The following is a 17,756-nucleotide window of genomic DNA, read 5'->3' on the forward strand; positions in this document are numbered from 1 at the left end:
CTTCCTCACAACTGATGGAAATGCTAAATTAGCCTATACACAAAGCTGGCTTGAAAACTGCATGGTCAGTTATGGTAAGCAAAAAACAACAACAACAAAAACCCTCATCAGCATTCTGAATTGGGGGATTTCTAAGCAGCCTACTTCAGACAAATTAAATTCTTGAAATGGACTCTGTTTTCAGATAGAAACAGAAATGATCATCTTTCTTCCCTACCTACCTTCACTAAAAGTGCCAGTACAAAGCTAAGAATGTATCTGTATACTTTGCTCATGTTCTTTCCTTTGTAGACAGATACATAAGACTAATACATTCAGAATAACTATCCTCTGAAATATGCAGGATTTACAGTCTGTTATAATCCTGATGCATATAGAGAATATAGACTCAGCTGAGCATAAAATGCATAGGCTCTCGGCTACATGAGAACCAGAGCATAAAACAGATGAGTTCAGATTCATAGACTCAATTTATAAAGGTTTCCATAAGCCAGACTCTGTTTAGGAATGACTGTCTATAAAATGTGCATAACAATTTTCCACGTACTAAAAACACAGGCCCTAAGTACAGCTGAGTAAGCTCTTAAAGGGTGGACTGTTTATAGATTAAGTGTAAACTCATAAAGTCTAAACAAAATATGAAAAGTCTACTACTGGAAGTGTCTGGAGAATGAGCAACAAGAAGATTCTAGGTGGGAGTTAATGCTAAAAGGAGACAACTGATACTATGGTTTTTAGCCCAAGCTAAAGCATGTGGTGTGCATGCATAGATAAACTCTGAGGAAGGCATACTACAAAAGACTGAGAGTTAGAAATACCATGATTTATTTATTTATGTATTCCCTTTTGTTGCCTTTGTTGTTTTTTGTTGTAGTTATTATTGATGTCATCATTGTTAGATAGGACAGACAGAAATGGAGAGAGGAGGGGAAGACAGAGAGCAGGAGAGAAAGACACCTGTAGACCTGCTTCACCACCTGTGAAGTGACCGCCCTGCAGGTGGGCAGCCGAGGGCTCCAACCAGGATCCTTACATGGGTCCTTGAGCTTGGCGCCATGTGCGCTTAATATGCTGTGCTACCGCCCGACTCCCAGAAAGACCCTAATTTTATGTCTAGGTTCTCATAAAATCTCTGACCAATAAATCAGTGTCCGTAAAAATAAATGGAAATGTCTTGTTTTTTTTTTTTTGCCTCCAGGGTTACTGCTAGGGCTTGGTGCCCATACTATGAATCCACTGCTCCCAGAAGCTATTTTTTCCTTTAGTTGCCCTTGTTTAACTTGTTATTATTATTATTGTGATCGTTGTTGGATAAGACAGAGAAATGGAAGACGGGGGGAGAGAAAGATAGATACCTACAGACCTGCTTCATCATTTGTGAAGCGACCCCCTGCAGGTAGAGAGCTTGGGGATAGAACTTGGAGACAGAGCTTGGGGATCCTTGTACTGGTCCTTGCACTTTGCACCATGTGTGCTTAACCCGCTGTGGCTACTGCCCGGCCCCCCAGTATCAAATTTTTTACAAGGTGAAAGCAGATTCAAACTCCTACCCAGTAGACAAAATTTATACTCTAGATTAAAATCTTAAAAAAAAAAAAAATCTTCCAGTGCATGTAGTTTCACAAAACACAATAAAAAAAATCAAAAATTACTCAATATACACAAAAAAACCCCAATCTAAACATGGTAAGATATTATCAATTCACGTCAAATCTAAGATGATTAAAATCTTAAGAGTTGGTGGACAGGCTGTGGCATATCAGGTTGAGTGGATTATTTGACACTGTAAGAACCCAGTTCAAACTCCCAGGCCCCACCTGCATGATGGGAAGCTTCAAAAGTGGTGAGGCAGTGCTACAGGTGTCTTTTCTGTCTCTCTTCACCTCTCTATATCTCTCTTCTCTGTTAAATTCTCTTCATATATATGTGTGTATATATATATATATATATGAAAATAAATACATAGTATTTTAAGAAGCATTTATAATTATAATAAATGAAATAGTAATCAAAAGATCAAAGACTCTCATAAAAGAAAAGTCTAAGACCAGATGTTAGAAAACTTGAAGGGTAATTTTCTTTCCTTCCTTCCAATTTTTATTGGAGAAGACAGAGAGAAACTGAGAGGGGAGGAGGAGGTAGAAAAGAACAGAAAGAAAGACACCTGCAGATATGCTCCACTGCTTGTGAAGTGTCCCCTCTGCAGGTGCAGAACAGACGCTAGAACCTGGATCCTTGTATTAATAGAACTTACTATGTACACATAAGCGGGTGCACCATTGCCCAGCCCTCTCCACTAAACCTTCTATGAAGTCAGCATCACCATGAAACCAATACCTAACAGAGACATTAAACACACACACACACACACGCACACGCACACACACACACAAGAAAGAAAGCTAATGGCAATATCCCTTACAAACAGAAATGTTTAGATTCTGAACTAAACTTAGTAAACTAGGTTCAAAATTACAGTAAAATATTCTACATTGGAACCAAGTAAAATTTATTCAAAGTTTGCAAGGACACTTTAAGTTAACTAATATAATCTACCATATATGCAGCAGGAAAGTCAAACCTCACATGATTCCCTCAAATGACACAGAGAAAGCTTTGGACATGGCTCACTGTAGATTTATGACAAATTTTCTTTATATAATAAAGATTATGGGCACAGTGTTCAATTCACTAAAAGCAATAAACAGTAAACCCACCTCCAGTGCTGATCAGTGAGAAACTCAAAGCGTTCTCTCTTAGACCAGGGACAAGGCAAGTTGCTCACAATTATTATTAATATTCAACATAATTCTGGAAGTTCTAGTCACATCAATCAAGTAAGAGAAAGATCAAAGGGATCCAAAACGGAAGACAATAATAACAACAGAGTCTAACATATGCAGATGACATGGTAGTATACATAAAGTATCCTGAAGGACCCAGAAGAAAACTCTTTTGAGCACCATAGTAGACTGTAAAATTAATAAACAAAAATCAGTGGCATCCCTCTATGCAAAGAGTGAAACAGAAGAAATCCAAGCCAATTGGATTTATAGTAGCATCAATAAGACTTAGGTATCTAGGAGTAAATTCAGCAAAGGAGATAAAAGATGAGTACATTAAAAATGTGAGTCACTACAAAAAGGAAACACAAAGAAATGGAAAGGTTTCTCTGTGTTTACATTGGGAAAATGAGCACTGCTAAGCTAACCATCTTATCCTAAGTATTTCACAGAATCAATGCAATCCTTATCAAGGTCAAACACTACAGAAGTTTAACTAGTATCACAGAAGACACAGACTCACCAAAGCACTCTAAAGGAAAGAAAAAGAAAAAAAGATTAAGAATGGAGGCATCATGCCTCTTACTTCAAACTATACTCCGGGGCTATAAAAATCACAACTGCATGGCACCATGTCAACAACAAGAACAAGTAGACATAAAAGTCAGTGGAGTAGAATTGGGAACCCAAAAATAATTCTTTATACTCATCAACAGTGCATGTATGATGCAGAGACCCAGAACATTAAGTAGAAAAAGGAATATTTTCAATAATTGGGAAAACTGTAGTATCCAGAAGAAAAAAAATAGGATCCCAATTACTCACTATGTACAAAATCCAACTCAGAGTAGATCAAAGACTTCAATTAATGAACTGGAAGCCATAAAATACAGAGAAGAGATTGGGAAATATTCCTCAGTGAATCCTTCCGAAGAGCTTTCAGAGACTGGAGTCCAACAGCAAGGAAAACAAAATCAAAAATAAACCACTGGGATTGCTTTAAACCGATAAGCTTCTACAAAGCAAAAGAAATCGTAACCAAAACAGAAAGATACTGTACTGAATAGGAGAGGACACTAACATCTCCATATATCAGGCAAAGCTAAAGAACAAAATATATTAAGAGCTCATAAAAGTCAGCAACAACAGCAACATAGAAACCCATTGCAGAACAGAGAAGGGCCAGTGAGAGCAGTGGTTTCAGCACGAGGTCCCCCTCCCCCCCACCACACACACAAAGACCTCAGGTTCAATCCTAAGTATTACCAAAGCAGTGGAACGGATGGTTCCAGAAATTATCCTCATGGAGGAATATAATTTGGAATCGACCAAGTGGACATGGTGGCTACGGAACCATACTGGGGCACAGTATTCTGCAGTGGAATAGCATAATGCCAGAGATGATGATCGTAGTGTGGAAGCGCTCGTGCCCCATGAGGAGCTGGCCAGTCTTGCAATGTTATTCCTCGTGCCCACCTTTGCTGCAGTTTTTATGAGATGATTGTAAAATGACAGAGTGTGATCGAGAGTAACGCCAAGATAGACTGGCTGGGCTTCATGCCGGATTCTTGTATCGTCAAGCTGTACATTAAGCTTACGCGAGGCTGAGGCATGGTGTAGATGGAAAACAGATGATACTGTTTTTTCAGTGCTAGGGATTAGTTGCCATTTTTTACAGTAATCAGATATCAGAGACATGTCTTTCGTGAGTGTTTCCTCAAGGATGTCGAACTTGGATGCCTGAGTTGCACAGCAGATGTCATCGGCGTAGATGAACTTCCTTGAAGAAGTTTCTGGGAGGTCATTTATGTAAATACTGAATAGCGTAGGAGCCAGAACAGAGCCCTGGGGGAGGCCACTTGAGACAAGTCTCCATCTGCTAGATTTGTCACCCAGATGCACCCGGAATCTTCTGTTTTGGAGAAGAAACGATATAGTGTTGGCCACCCATGGAGGCAGGCATCTTGAGATCTTGACTAGGAGACCACGGTGCCAAACCGTGTCATAGGCTGCTGTAAGATCAGCAAAGACAGCACCCGTCTTTAAATTCTTCTGGAATCCATTCTCAATGTAAGTTGAGAGGGCCAGGGCTTGTTCGCAGATAGATCTTCCTGGGCGGAAACCAGCTTGGGCGGGTGATAGGAATTTCTCTGTAAGATGAGAAATACATGACAGAAGCAGCCTCTCGAGGAGTTTGTAACACACGGAGAGGAGAGAAATTGGTCTATAGCTAGCAGCCAGTGTTGGGTCTTTCTTTGGTTTCAAACCCGCTATAATCTTCACGCGACGCCAAACTTTGGGCATAGACTCAGATTCCAAGATGTGGGACAGGAATGAAGCGAGCCACTTCTTTGCCACGGGACCCAGGTTAAGAATGAGTTCTGGGGTGATGTTATCATAGCCAGCAGCTGTTCCCGGTTTAACCCTCTTCAAAGCGTCTTCCAGTTCAGATAGTATAAAGGGAGAGAGTTTTGGAGATGGACAAGATAACCGGAAGTGGGATGACCACTCATGGGAAATTTCTCTTTTCCAGTATGTTTCCGTAGCCCCCATGTCCACTTGGTCGATTCCAAATCATATTCCTCCATGAGGATCATTTCTGGAACCATCCGTTCTACCCCGGTTCCATGGCTGCCAGTTCTTAGCAACATCGCCCCGCCAGATATTCGTCGGGATGCGGCATCATCTAAGTTCATTTCCCACGTCTACGCTCGACCGGACCTGCCAATATACGCGGAGATCTTCGCCCACCCTGTCCAACGCTTGACGTCTCGTCACCCAATCTGGTCCCCTACGCCTACACTGAACTTCTCTGTTCCAGACTCTTGGAAAGAGAGTTGGCAGTCAGCTGAGGTAAAGAACAAACACCTCATCACAGACCCCTGCAAGCGTCAACCCGGCTTTGACCTAGCACGTTATGATTGGGCCCTCCTCAATCGCTATCGAACAGGCCATGGCCGGTGCGCCGCTGTGTTCCATCGCTGGGGAGCCGGAGACGACCCGAACTGCCCCTGCGGCTACAGACAGACTATGACCCACATAGTCAACGACTGCCACCTCTCCAGATTCAAAGGAGGTCTCGAAACTTTACATCAGGCTCAACCTGATGCTGTTGACTGGCTATGGAAGAAGGGCAAACGCTAGAAGAAGAACTAGAGCAGTGCTTCTCACCCAGGTCTGTCTCCTCTCTCTTTCTCTCTTTCTTTCTTTCTCTCTCTCTCTCGCTCTCTCACTCTCTCTCTCTCTCTCTCTAGCTCCTGATCCCCACCTGCAGAGGGAGAGCTTTATGAGTGGTGAAACAGGCTATAGGAATCTTTTTCCCTATCTCCCTCTCAATTTATCTACTCTATCAAGTAAAACAAAGTTAAAAAAAATGATAAAACATAAAACTAGATGGGGGTCAGGAGGTAGTGCAGTGGCTTAATAAGCACAGATGGTGAAGCAGCTCTCTCTCCCTCTCTGTCTTTCCCTCCTCTCTCCATTTACTAGGACATTCAAGCCCGTGGCTCCCCACCTGCAGGGGAGTCGCTTCACAGGCGGTAAAGCAGGTCTGCAGGTGTAGATCTTCTTCTCCCCCCTCTGTCTTTCCCTCCTCTCTCCATTTCTCTCTGTCCTATCCAACAACAATGGCATCAATAACAACAATATTAACAACAAAAAAAAAGGGGTACAAAAAGTAAATAAATTAAAAAATAATAAAAATTAAAAAATACACCTAGCATATGATACAGTAATCCTTCTCCTAGATAACTATCCAAATACACATTTTATTTATAAAATGCAAATATTGACAAGACTATAGGATAACAGGGGTACATTTCCACAAAGTGCCCATCGCCAGAGCTCCATAACCCATCCCCTCCTCTGACAGCTTTCCTATTCTTTATCCCTCTGGGAGTATGGAGCCTGGGTCATTATGGGATGCAGAAGGTGGAAGCTCTGGCTTCTGTTTTTGCTTCCCTTCTGAACATGGGCTTTGGCAGGTCAATTCATACTCCCAGCCTGTCTCTCTCTTTCCCTAGTGTGGCAGGGATCAGGGGAGGTGGGGCTTCAGGACCCATTGGTGGGGTCTTCTGCCCAGGGAAGTCAGGTTGGCATCATAATAGCATTTGGAACCTGGTAGCTGAAAAAGAGTTAAGATATAAAGCAGAACAAATAGTTGACTAATCATGAACCTAGAGGTTGAAATACTGCAGATGAAGTTTTGGAAAAAGCTAGTAGGTCTGTTTTAGGTTTATTCCAAGGGGCCCATGAACTGACTAGTTTTTGCCTGAGCCTGACATTTAATATGCAGGTGGACCCAAGTTATTGTCTGGGGAGATGGTGTCATAGTTGAAAAAACAAACAAACAAAAAAGACTAGAAAGCTGAGTTAGGGAAGAGAGCAGCTCCCAAATATGGAGAAAGTATTTAAATATTGTTAACTGTAAATCCCATTGATTTGATTTGGGGCCCATATTCAGCAAAGGAGACTGTATAACCTCTGCATCCCTGTAGGTCTGAGCTCACATTCTGTGGGCATGGCTAGGAACATTCCAGGCTGCCCCAATTTCAGGACACATCTTCCTCAGGTGGAATAGAGTATGTTGCCCAGCCTCCCTTTAGAGAATGTGGCAATCCCTATCACTGTTGATGCACATTGAGGGCAAGGTCCTATTGGGGCCCACAAAGGGGTCTATTATGTTGTTCATGATGGAGATGACCAGTGACAGTGGTGAGAGGGATCTGTTAGAAGTCTAGGTCCATCATGCCTGTGTGGGAATCCCAGGACTCCCTGACTAGGCCCCAGGTGATGGGGTGGCCTGGTAGTGACTAAAGAGTCATCATTAAAGTATGCCAGTGTCTTGCCCTTACTCAGCTTTTGTAGTCCTTACTTTGTCTGACAAGGTTAGCTTTGGAGTGATTGAGGGACGTGAAATAGAAGGTAGGTGAGGAGGGTATCTAGGTCTAAGTAGAAACTGTTTCATTAGGTACTTTAAGGTACTTTTTAGGTTTTTCTACTTACTTGTTTCATTTATTGAATCACTGCAAACTATGTGCACTTCTGCTTTAAGGTATATATTTTCCCATAGCATATGATACCTAGCATAAGATACAGCAATCCCTCTCCTAGGTAACTATCCAAACACACACACCAAAAAAGATTTTTTAGAAAATATTTTTATTTACTTATTACTGGATAGAGACAAGAGAGAAATTCAGAGGGGAGAGCAGAAGAAGAGGAAAAGAAACAGAGAGACATCCACAGCCCTATTTCAGCACTTGTGAAGCATTTCCCCTGCAGGTGGGGACCAACGGCTTGATCTTGAGTCCTTGAGCACTGTAATGTGTGCACTCAACCAGGTGCACCACGACCTGGCCCACCACAAAAGTTCTTATCTCAAGAGATTTATCTATGCCTTTTATGGCAATAATGCAATAGTCAAGACTTATAAAAAGCACAAAAATCCAAGAACATATGAGCACATAAAGAAGTTATGGTATATGTACACAATGGAATACTACCCTCAACTATAAGAACAGATGAGATCTTATGTTTTACTACAAGATGGATGGAACTGGAGAGTCACGTCAAGGAAAATAAATCAGGAGAAATATAAGACTATCTCATTCACATAAAAAATTTAAGAAACAAGCAAGGTAAAGCATTGCAGGAAACAGAACTAAATTTATGGTGTATTTCAACAGAACCAAGGTTTCGGGGGGAGGGGCAACCAGAACAGAGTAAAAGAATGAGAATTCAATGTGCTTTGCTGGAGTGTAAGGTATACTGGCCATCTATTTTGGGGAGATTTGAAACTGTATCTCTGTGAAAATACCAGTATTGTAAAGCAATTCATTAGAAAAATAGATAAAGAAAGAAATAAAATTACAGACATAATAAAATGTATCCTTAAAATTATCCAATCTAAAGAATAGGGACAAAGGAAAAAAGAAAAGAAAAGAAAAAGAACAACTGAAGTGAACAAAACCATACTAATATTCTTGAGAGTATGAAGAGTTTAAACATGCTTTATTGAAGCCTCAAAAAATAAGAAGGGGCACAGAAAGTACACTGAAGAAGCAATACATGAAATGTTATGGGTGAAATGACAAATCCCTTGACCGATATATGGAACAAGTTCACAGAAGATGAAGCAGAAAATCTGACTAGTGCAGTTTCAATGAGATACTGAACTCACTATAAAATCCCTATCACATAGCTTCATTAGTACATTCTATCAAATATTCACTCGAAAACAGCAACAAACTGACATACATTCTTTGAGAAAAAAGGAAGGAAGGAAGGAAGGAAGGAAGGAAGGAAGGAAGGAAGGAAGGAAGGAAGGAAGGAAGGGGGGAGGAAGGAAGGGAGGAAGGGACACTTCTCCTTACTCACTTTGTAAAGCCAGTCCTGACCAAAACATTATAAAAATAAAATTTGCAGGCCAGCATTTACACTTGGCACATTTGAACTAAGGAAAATATAAAAGAGATAATAAAACATTACCAAGTAGTATTTTAACCCAGTAATGAAAACCTGATATAATATTGTGAGTATTCATCAATCATAAGGGAGTAAAGTTTTGTGTTCATTTGAATAGGTTTAGAAAAGGCAGTCAACACAACCTGTTCTGTATGAACTATCTCAGAAATCCAAATAGAAGGAAACTTTTTCTACCTACTAAAGGTAACTACAAAATAACTTGCAGGCAGTAGGGGGGGGGGGACCTCGTAGAGGTAACTCTAGTGCAGTAGCACTTTGGTGATAAATCTTTTGTGTCTTAAACACACACACACACACACACACTTAAAATTTTAAACTGTAAGCCAATGACAAATCAATAATAAAAAGCACTGCACTTGTCATTCTTAATAGCAAAATACTGAATGCTCCTACACTGAGAACAAAAGTGATGACCTAATCTTACCACTGTATGTATTATACTAGAGATGAGTCTACTTAATAATGGCAGCTAAAGAAAATGCAGACAATATTACTATGGGTATAATATGGCCTAAGTAATCTGTAAAATAATTTACTTGAAAAAAATTTAGAAAGGTAGAATAATCAAGGTTAATATGCAAAATTTTATAATACAAGTAAAAAAGTTATAAAACATTTTAATACTCTATTTACCCAAATACAAAAATAAAATATTTTAAAACCAATCTTAAAAAAGGCAACAAAAACAACTGCCTGGAAATTCAAATGTTGTTAGTCAAAAATAAAGATACAAATAAATGAAAATCTATAATGTTCAAAGAAGGCAATGCTCAATACTCTTACACTATATTTACTTATTCTTTTTTTATATATTTTCTAAATACCTCATTATTTTATCACCCAGAACTGAGACACACACACACACACACACACACACACACATACACACTCACACACAGGGCCATATACACATTCCATTTACTCTCAGGAGACCATGAAGAATTGTCACTCTTGAGACTAATTTTCATGCAGAAATGGTTCACATTTCTATAATATTTTGGTACTTAGAAATGTTATGCACGTACAAACTATTATATTTACTGTCGACTGTAAAACATTGAGCCCCCCAAAAAGAAATTTAAAAAAGTAAGCTTCCCTTGTAAATAAAATCTACTTATATGGGAAAAGGTTTATATTTTGGGAGGGGGTGGTCAGTGAGGGCTATTTTAACAATCCCTAAATTAATCCAGAGTCAATAAAATTGCAATCACAATACTAACAGAAAGTTTCATAAAAATAATCCTTAAAAAAAAAGGCATATGTAATTTTAAGTGACTTACATCCAAGAAATTCTAAAGAACAATAACAAAAGTTAATGGACCCCATCAGGCAACTTCCTAACACACCATAAAAAGATAGATCATGGGAGTCGGGCGGTGGTGCAGCGGGTTAAGTGCACGTGGCGCAAAGCACAAGGACTGGCGTAAAGATCCCAGTTTGAGGCCCCAGTTCTGCACTTGCAGGGAAATTGCTTCACAAGTGGTGAAGCAGGTCTGCAGGTGTCTGTCTTTCTCTGCCCCCCATCTTCCCCATCTCTCTCCATTTCTCTCTGTCCTATCCAAAAACAACGACATCAATAACCACAACATTAAACAACAAGGGCAACAAAAGGGAAAATGAATAAATATAAAAAATTAAAAAATGAATTATTAAAAAAGAAAAGATAGATCATGGACACAGTACATGTGGACCCATAATGGAATGAAATAGTTAAGATACTCGTTTATATAGTCATCTGATTTTGAACAAGCATGTCAAAACAATTTTGAGGTAAAATATCATTCAAAATATAATGCTAGAAAAACTGGCTATCCATGTGGAGATTAAGCCTATTCTGATGTCCTACCTCAAATGATACAGAAAACAATTAGAAAGGTATCATAGGCCTAAAACAATAAAAACTAATCATAAAGTTATTAGACACAGGAAATGATAATTTACATGAAAAAACTTCTAATTTTCCCTTGATGTTGGTAAAGTTTCTTGGTTGACAGAAGGAAATAAATAAAAAGAAAAGAAAAACTTGACACATTATCAAAATTAGAAACAACTTTTTGTCATAAGATGCTACTAAGAAAAGAAAAAAATAAATGGTAACCTAAACCAAGTATTTAATTAAATATATCTAATGCATCCCAATTAGAAATAAGCACAGAAAAAAAAAACCCTAAAAAGATACTTTAAGACAGAAGATATATGAATAAGGAGAGGTACATGAGAGAATACTGGAATATTCATAAGCATCAGTCTCGGGAAAATGTAAATTAAAACCACTTGAAAATACCAACACATTCTTAAAAATAACTAAAAGGCACTGACAGTAGAAAATAACTTATTAAGATACTGAGAATGTAAACTTGCATGCAATGTGTCCTGATGTGTCCCCAGATGCTAGCACTTCAAGGAAGTATATGGCAGCTTCTTATAAGAGCAGGAAATATAACACAGCAATTTAAATCCCAGGTATTTACTCAAGGAGAATATGAGGTCATAAAATGACTGAGGAAAGTGTTTGATTCGTCAACATAGCTCACTGGGATAGTGTGTGCTGCTTTGCCAGCCATGCAACCTAGTTTCAAGCCCAGCAGGGATGGAGACTTTTGGTGTGTGGAAGGTTTCTTTCACTTGCTCTCTGTTCTCAAGGGAGGGAGTGTAACAGCAATTTAATGAGTCAAACCTGAAAATCAGGCAAACTGGTCAATCATGGTATACAAGGCAAGAAAAAAAATAAACTGCTATTAAGTAAAATAATATGTATGAAACATGCCCATGGAAATACAAAAGGGCAAATTAAAATGAAGAGACTGTCAATGCAGAACAAACCTAAGATAAGCGAGATCTTAGCGTTACATGCGGGCATTGAAGCACCTACTATGGGCTGCCAGGCTCGCTCATCTGAAAGCACCTGCTTTGCCATAGCTCAAATCCGGGTCAAAACCCTAAAACACATGGCACTGAGGGAAACTACAGAGCTCAGAGCTGTGGTGGGTCAGTCTCTCTCTCTCTCTCTGTATCTCTATCTCTATCTCCCTCTATCTATCTCTCTTTCCCTCTCTCCCATTTCTAGCTAAAACTTAGCCCTTAACATTGAAACCCCAACAATGATATAATAATAAAGCATTTTTATGTGTGTGCTCATGGCATAAAATAACACTTGTAATGACTGAAAAATATCATTTTCTTCAATAATTAGGATGCTTTAAACAATTATGTGCTAATCACTGAATATGGACAATCTTATTAAATATTTAACAATTCAACTTCATCTAACTAAAGAATAAACCAAAGGAGTAAGAAGTTAAATTGGTTCTTCAAAGTCACATCACTAGTTAAACTCAGAAACATAACTGGGTGGGGTGGGGAGACCTCCAGAACACACACTAAGGTCAACAGGAAAAGACAGAATCCCTAAGCACAGTTTTAATTAACTTTAAGACTGTGTGTGTGTGTGTGTGTGTGTGTGTGTGTGTGTGTGTGTGTGTGTGTGTGTGTGTGTGTGTGTGTTTCTTGGAGGAGGAGTTGTACTAATGGAAAACATCTCTAAAATATATAAAGCAGTATATAAATCAAACATTTGCTCTCTAGGGATTCAGTTTGACATGTCTGCAGTGTAGACCTGACTGTCTTACCTTACCTTAGGGAATTGTTTAACAGGAATTAACACTTTCTGTCCCAGCTTCATGTTCTTATTAATCACCACATCAATGTACTTTTCTTCATCCTTGCCTTCTCCTTTTTGAAACTTTTCTATTTCTGTGAAGGAAAAAAAGATAACCATGAAGTGTATGACTTAGAACTCTGGAAGATGGGAGTTCTTGTTAGTTCTACTGGGGCTTGGAATCAAATGTAGAAATAAAGGCTATTACACTGTTACAACTTTTCCAAGTAATGACACATTACCCATTTTATCAGAGATTTTCACCCATATAATGTAAACCAGTGCACCTCACTATATACCCAAATCTATGTCTCTATCCTTCCTTCCCTTTTCCTTCATTCTCTCATTTTTATTGAAGACATAATTCTTTATAGTGGATTCTTTAAGCACTTCAAGTTCTAGCTAAGTTTCTTTCTCTCAATTTACCTTCACAACCAAATCTTTCTCCTCACAAGTGATATGAATCGACCTACAAGACCGTGTCTTGTTAAAATTCTTTTCTCTATTTGTGTTTTCTCCCCATCATTTCAGTGTCATACACTTAAGATTCAACCACAATAAGCACCACTGTTTACATGTGACAGTCCTTTCCTCTAACGGGGTAGCACAAGTAGGATAACCAACCACTTCCAAATTGACTCAAATCCCTTTATGCACAGGTCAACTGTAACAATGTGACTAGAGGATCCAAGAGAAAAAAACAAAAACAAAAAAACTAGTATAGCCACAGGCCCTTTGTAATATAACTAAAATATGCCTACTAGCTATCTACAAAACAGAGACACCTCCCACCCAACTATTCATCTGCACTATCCCAGCCTTTAGGTTCATGATTTCTAAACAATTTGTTTGGCTTTAGATGTTAACTCTCTTTTCAGTCACCAGGTTCCAGATGCTAGCATGATGCCAACCAGACTTCCCTGGAACAGATGACCCCATCAATGTGTCCTAGAGCTCTGATTCCCCAGAACCCCAGTCCACTAGGGAAAGAGAGAGGCAGGCTGGGAGTATGGATCAACCATATTCAGCCGGGAAGCAATTACAGAAGCCAGACCTTCCACCTTCAGCATCCCACAATGACCCTGGGTCCAAGAATAGGAAAGCTATCAGGGGAGGGGATGAGATATGGAGATCTGGTGGTGGGAATTCTGTGGAGTTGTACTCCTCACGTCCTATGGTCTTGTCAGTGTTTCCTTTTTCTAAATAAATTAAAATAAAAAAAAAAAACAATGTGACTAGAGGAATGGAAATTTCAACATCCATGATGTACCAGGCTCTACACACACACACACACACACACACACACACTCTCTCACACACACACACACACACACACACACACACACACACTCACACACACACACAAACACATCCTTTTCTCTCTCTCTCTCTCCTTCCCATGGATTAAGGAAAGGACACAGAAATTAATTTCAGTCATCAGTGGTCAGTGAACAGTGGAGAATTTCTGGATCAGTGAACAGCTTCAGAAGGTAAAAAGGTAGCACACACAGAAAGAACGCTGACTCTCTCCCACACTCCCTATCTTAAGCATTTCTTCCAGCTAATGACTGTATACTTTATCCTTATGGTAACCTGTATTCTTTATAATAAAATACAATAGTAAGGAAAAATAAAGCTTTTCTAAGTTCTATGAATTATTCTAGCAAATGTACAAATCTAATGGGAGGTCCTAGCACCACCACCCCCATATGAAAAACTGTTAAATAAATAGTAGAAGTTAAATTAGTTTTGTTTTCCTCCTTAAAAAGTCAAACAAAGACAAGATTAGAAATTAGGAAAATATTTTTCCATACATTAAAAGCTAAGGTCTGCTCATGGTTTCAATGAGGAAAGCAATTTTTAAAAATACATGATACTCATAATTTTTTCTCTAGACAGTCAATTTTATAAATCTTAAGTTGCTAAAACACTTGCTACCTTAGATGTGCTTAAAATAATAAATACTCTATTATTAAAAATAATAAAAAATGTATTGAGTTTCCTGACATGTTAAAGCATGTTTGCTAGGGGCCTGGGGGTGGTGCGCTTGGCTAAGCACATATGGTCTAATGCCTAAGGACAAGCGTTTGGCCCCCACCTGCAAGAGGAAACCTCATAAGTGGTGAAGCCAGGCTGCAGGTGTCTCTCCCTCCCTATCTCCACCTTCCCTCTTGATTCCTGTCTCTATCCAATAATAATAATAAAGAGGAGTAGGGGGAGAACTGTTTGCATGTATTAAACTCAGCACCTAACAAGATAATGGAAAAGCCCCAATCCCTGTTAAGTCTATTATGGGGTATGCATATATATATATATATATATATATATATATATATATATATAATTTTTTATTTATAAAAAGGGGTATGCACTTCTATTTATTTATTTATTTATTTTTTATTTATAAAAAGGGGTATGCACTTTTACCTTTTATTTGTTTTGGTGCTACAGATCACGATCTCTGTACATTTGCTTTACTAAGGACTATAAGTACCTTAATATTGTCACAGAACACAATAAAAGCACAGTGAGGGGAGTTAGGTGGTGGTCCAGCTGGTTAGCGCACATGGTGCGAAGCCCAAGGAACAGAGTAAAGATCCTGGTTGCAGCCCCAGGCTCCCCACCTGCAGGGGAGCGGTGAAGCAGGTCTGCAGGTGTCTGTATTTCTCTCCCCCTGTCTTCCCCTCCACTCTCCATTTCTCTCTGTCCTATCCAAAAACAAGGACAGCAATAACAAAAACAACAATAACAATGACGATGATAAACAAGGGCAACAAAAGGGAAAAGTTTTAAAAATAATAAAAATAAATTTAAAATTTAAATTTAAAAAATAAAAAAAAGCACAGTGACAAAAAAAGTGGGAATCATACAAGATGACCTCAGAAATCTTGAAAGAAATCTCTGGTATTTGTCTCTAACTAGGGGGTTCCCTATTCTGAAGCTTAACTCCAAAGGTTCGGTTTATTAGCTGTTTAAAATCTATTTAATAGAACTGGCAAGATAACTCATTAAGAGAAAGCCTGCTTTCCTTTTGTATGTGACCTAGCTTCCAGTCCCATCTGGGAGGAACAATGTGGTCTTTCCCCCACCTCTGTCTTTCTTTCTTTTTAAATCAATTCACTCATTTATGCATTTATTTACTCATCTTACTGATTGCAACATGCACTCTATATATAAAACACCAGAGGTCAGTTTCTTCCTCCCTTCCCCTTCCTTCCTTCCTTCCTTGCTTCCTTCCTTCCTTCAATTGCCCTTGTTTTACTGTTGTAGTCGCTGTTGGATAGGACAGAGAGAAATGGAGAGAGGAGGGGAAAATAGAGAGGGGGAGAGGAAGACACCTGTAGAACTGCTTCACCACCTGTGAAGCGACTCCCCTGCAGGTGGGGAGATGGGGGCTTGAACCAGGATCCTTCCTAGGGTCCTTGCGCTTCACGCCAGGTATTTTACAAAAGAATTCAGAAAAGGGCAAATGACATCAATCAATTAAACTTGCACAATGAAGTACTAATGTTTACTATCAGAGTAAATAAATATCTTTTTCCAAGTACCTAAGCGATTATGCAAAAACAGGACATAGTCTGAAAAGTAAAAACGAGAAACTCATATAAGAGGAGTAATGCCAACAAGCTCAATGTTCAGAAACTTATTTCATAGTAATACAACAACCGTCCCTGTGGAGATTTCAAACTGAACTGGTTAAAAGACATACATCCAAGTAGTGTTCATGGTCATCGTAAATTCTACCTGACAGGTTACTAAAATGTTATGATGGTTGCTGAGAATAGTTCTACCTCACACAGGGCCATGAGCTTCAGTAAGGACATTATTTGATTTAAGCAATTCAAATGTTAATTGTACAACTTTCAGATTCAGATAGGAAATGAACACACTATAACTGGCCCAGATTAGTCTAATTCACACAGCCCATGATCTTACAAATAATATTCCAAAACCAGAAATAAATAGCACAGCAAAACAGAGGTGCTTATTGCTATCTAAATATATATATATGTATGTATATATATACATATATATACATACATATACATATACATATGCATATACATATACATATATATATATACCAGGGGAGGGGGCCAGACAGTGGGACACCTGGTTAGGTGCACATAGTACTAAGCGCCAGGATCTGGGTTTGGAGGATCCTGGCTCCCCACCTGCAGGGGAGATACCTCAGGAGCAGTGAAGCAGGTCTGTCTTTCTCTCTACCTCTCTGTCTTCTTCTCCTCTCTCAACTTCTCTCTGTCCTATCCAATAAAATGGCAAAAATGGCTAACAGAAGCAGTGGATTCACAGAGCAGGCATGGAGCCCCAGCCCCAGCAATAACCCTGGAGACAAAAAAGGAAGTAAAGAAGGAAGGAATGAAGCAATGAAAGAATGAAGGAAGGAAGGAAGGGTGGATGGATGGATGGATGGATGGATCAATCGATCTGGGGAGGAGGAGGGAACTAGTCAATATTCTAAATATTTAAAAAAAAAACCTGGAAATAAACTATAAAAAAACTATTAGGTTTGTTTAAATAGACATACAATACACAAGATTAAAGCATTAACAGAAAATGATAGATTCCTCCTGGGAGAAATGGTGGGTGAGAAGGAAGAAAAGGGAAGAGAAAAAAAAAAAAAGAATCACTTCTAGTCGTTAACAAAAACATAAAATAGCAGTTGAGACTTCATTTATACTTTCCAAGCATTTAATGCATGTAGCAATGAAGAAACATGTTTTTCGCTATGCAAAAAAAAAAAAAAGTTTAGAGACATCCAGTGATTTGGCTAAAACTCCAGTCAAACTAGATCCAAGCCCCAACTA

At 38.9% G+C, this 17,756-nt stretch overlaps 1 protein-coding gene across 3 annotated transcripts in view; it reads right to left on the reverse strand.

Moving 5' to 3' along the window:
- The window catches only part of KHDRBS3 (KH RNA binding domain containing, signal transduction associated 3), a 194,311-nt gene that overhangs the window by 119,158 nt on the left and 57,397 nt on the right, over positions 1–17,756 (reverse strand). For all 3 annotated transcript variants that reach the window (XR_009552426.1, XM_016187590.2, XM_007521898.2), the window contains exon 2: positions 12,904–13,022. Coding sequence is in view for 2 of the 3 variants with exons in the window: in XM_016187590.2 (XP_016043076.1) it covers positions 12,904–13,022 (119 nt within the window). In the remaining variant the exon portion in view is untranslated. The remainder of the gene's footprint in view (positions 1–12,903; positions 13,023–17,756) is intronic.

Source organism: Erinaceus europaeus, chromosome 1 (genome assembly GCF_950295315.1).
Source record: "Erinaceus europaeus chromosome 1, mEriEur2.1, whole genome shotgun sequence".
Lineage (NCBI taxonomy): Eukaryota > Metazoa > Chordata > Mammalia > Eulipotyphla > Erinaceidae > Erinaceus > Erinaceus europaeus.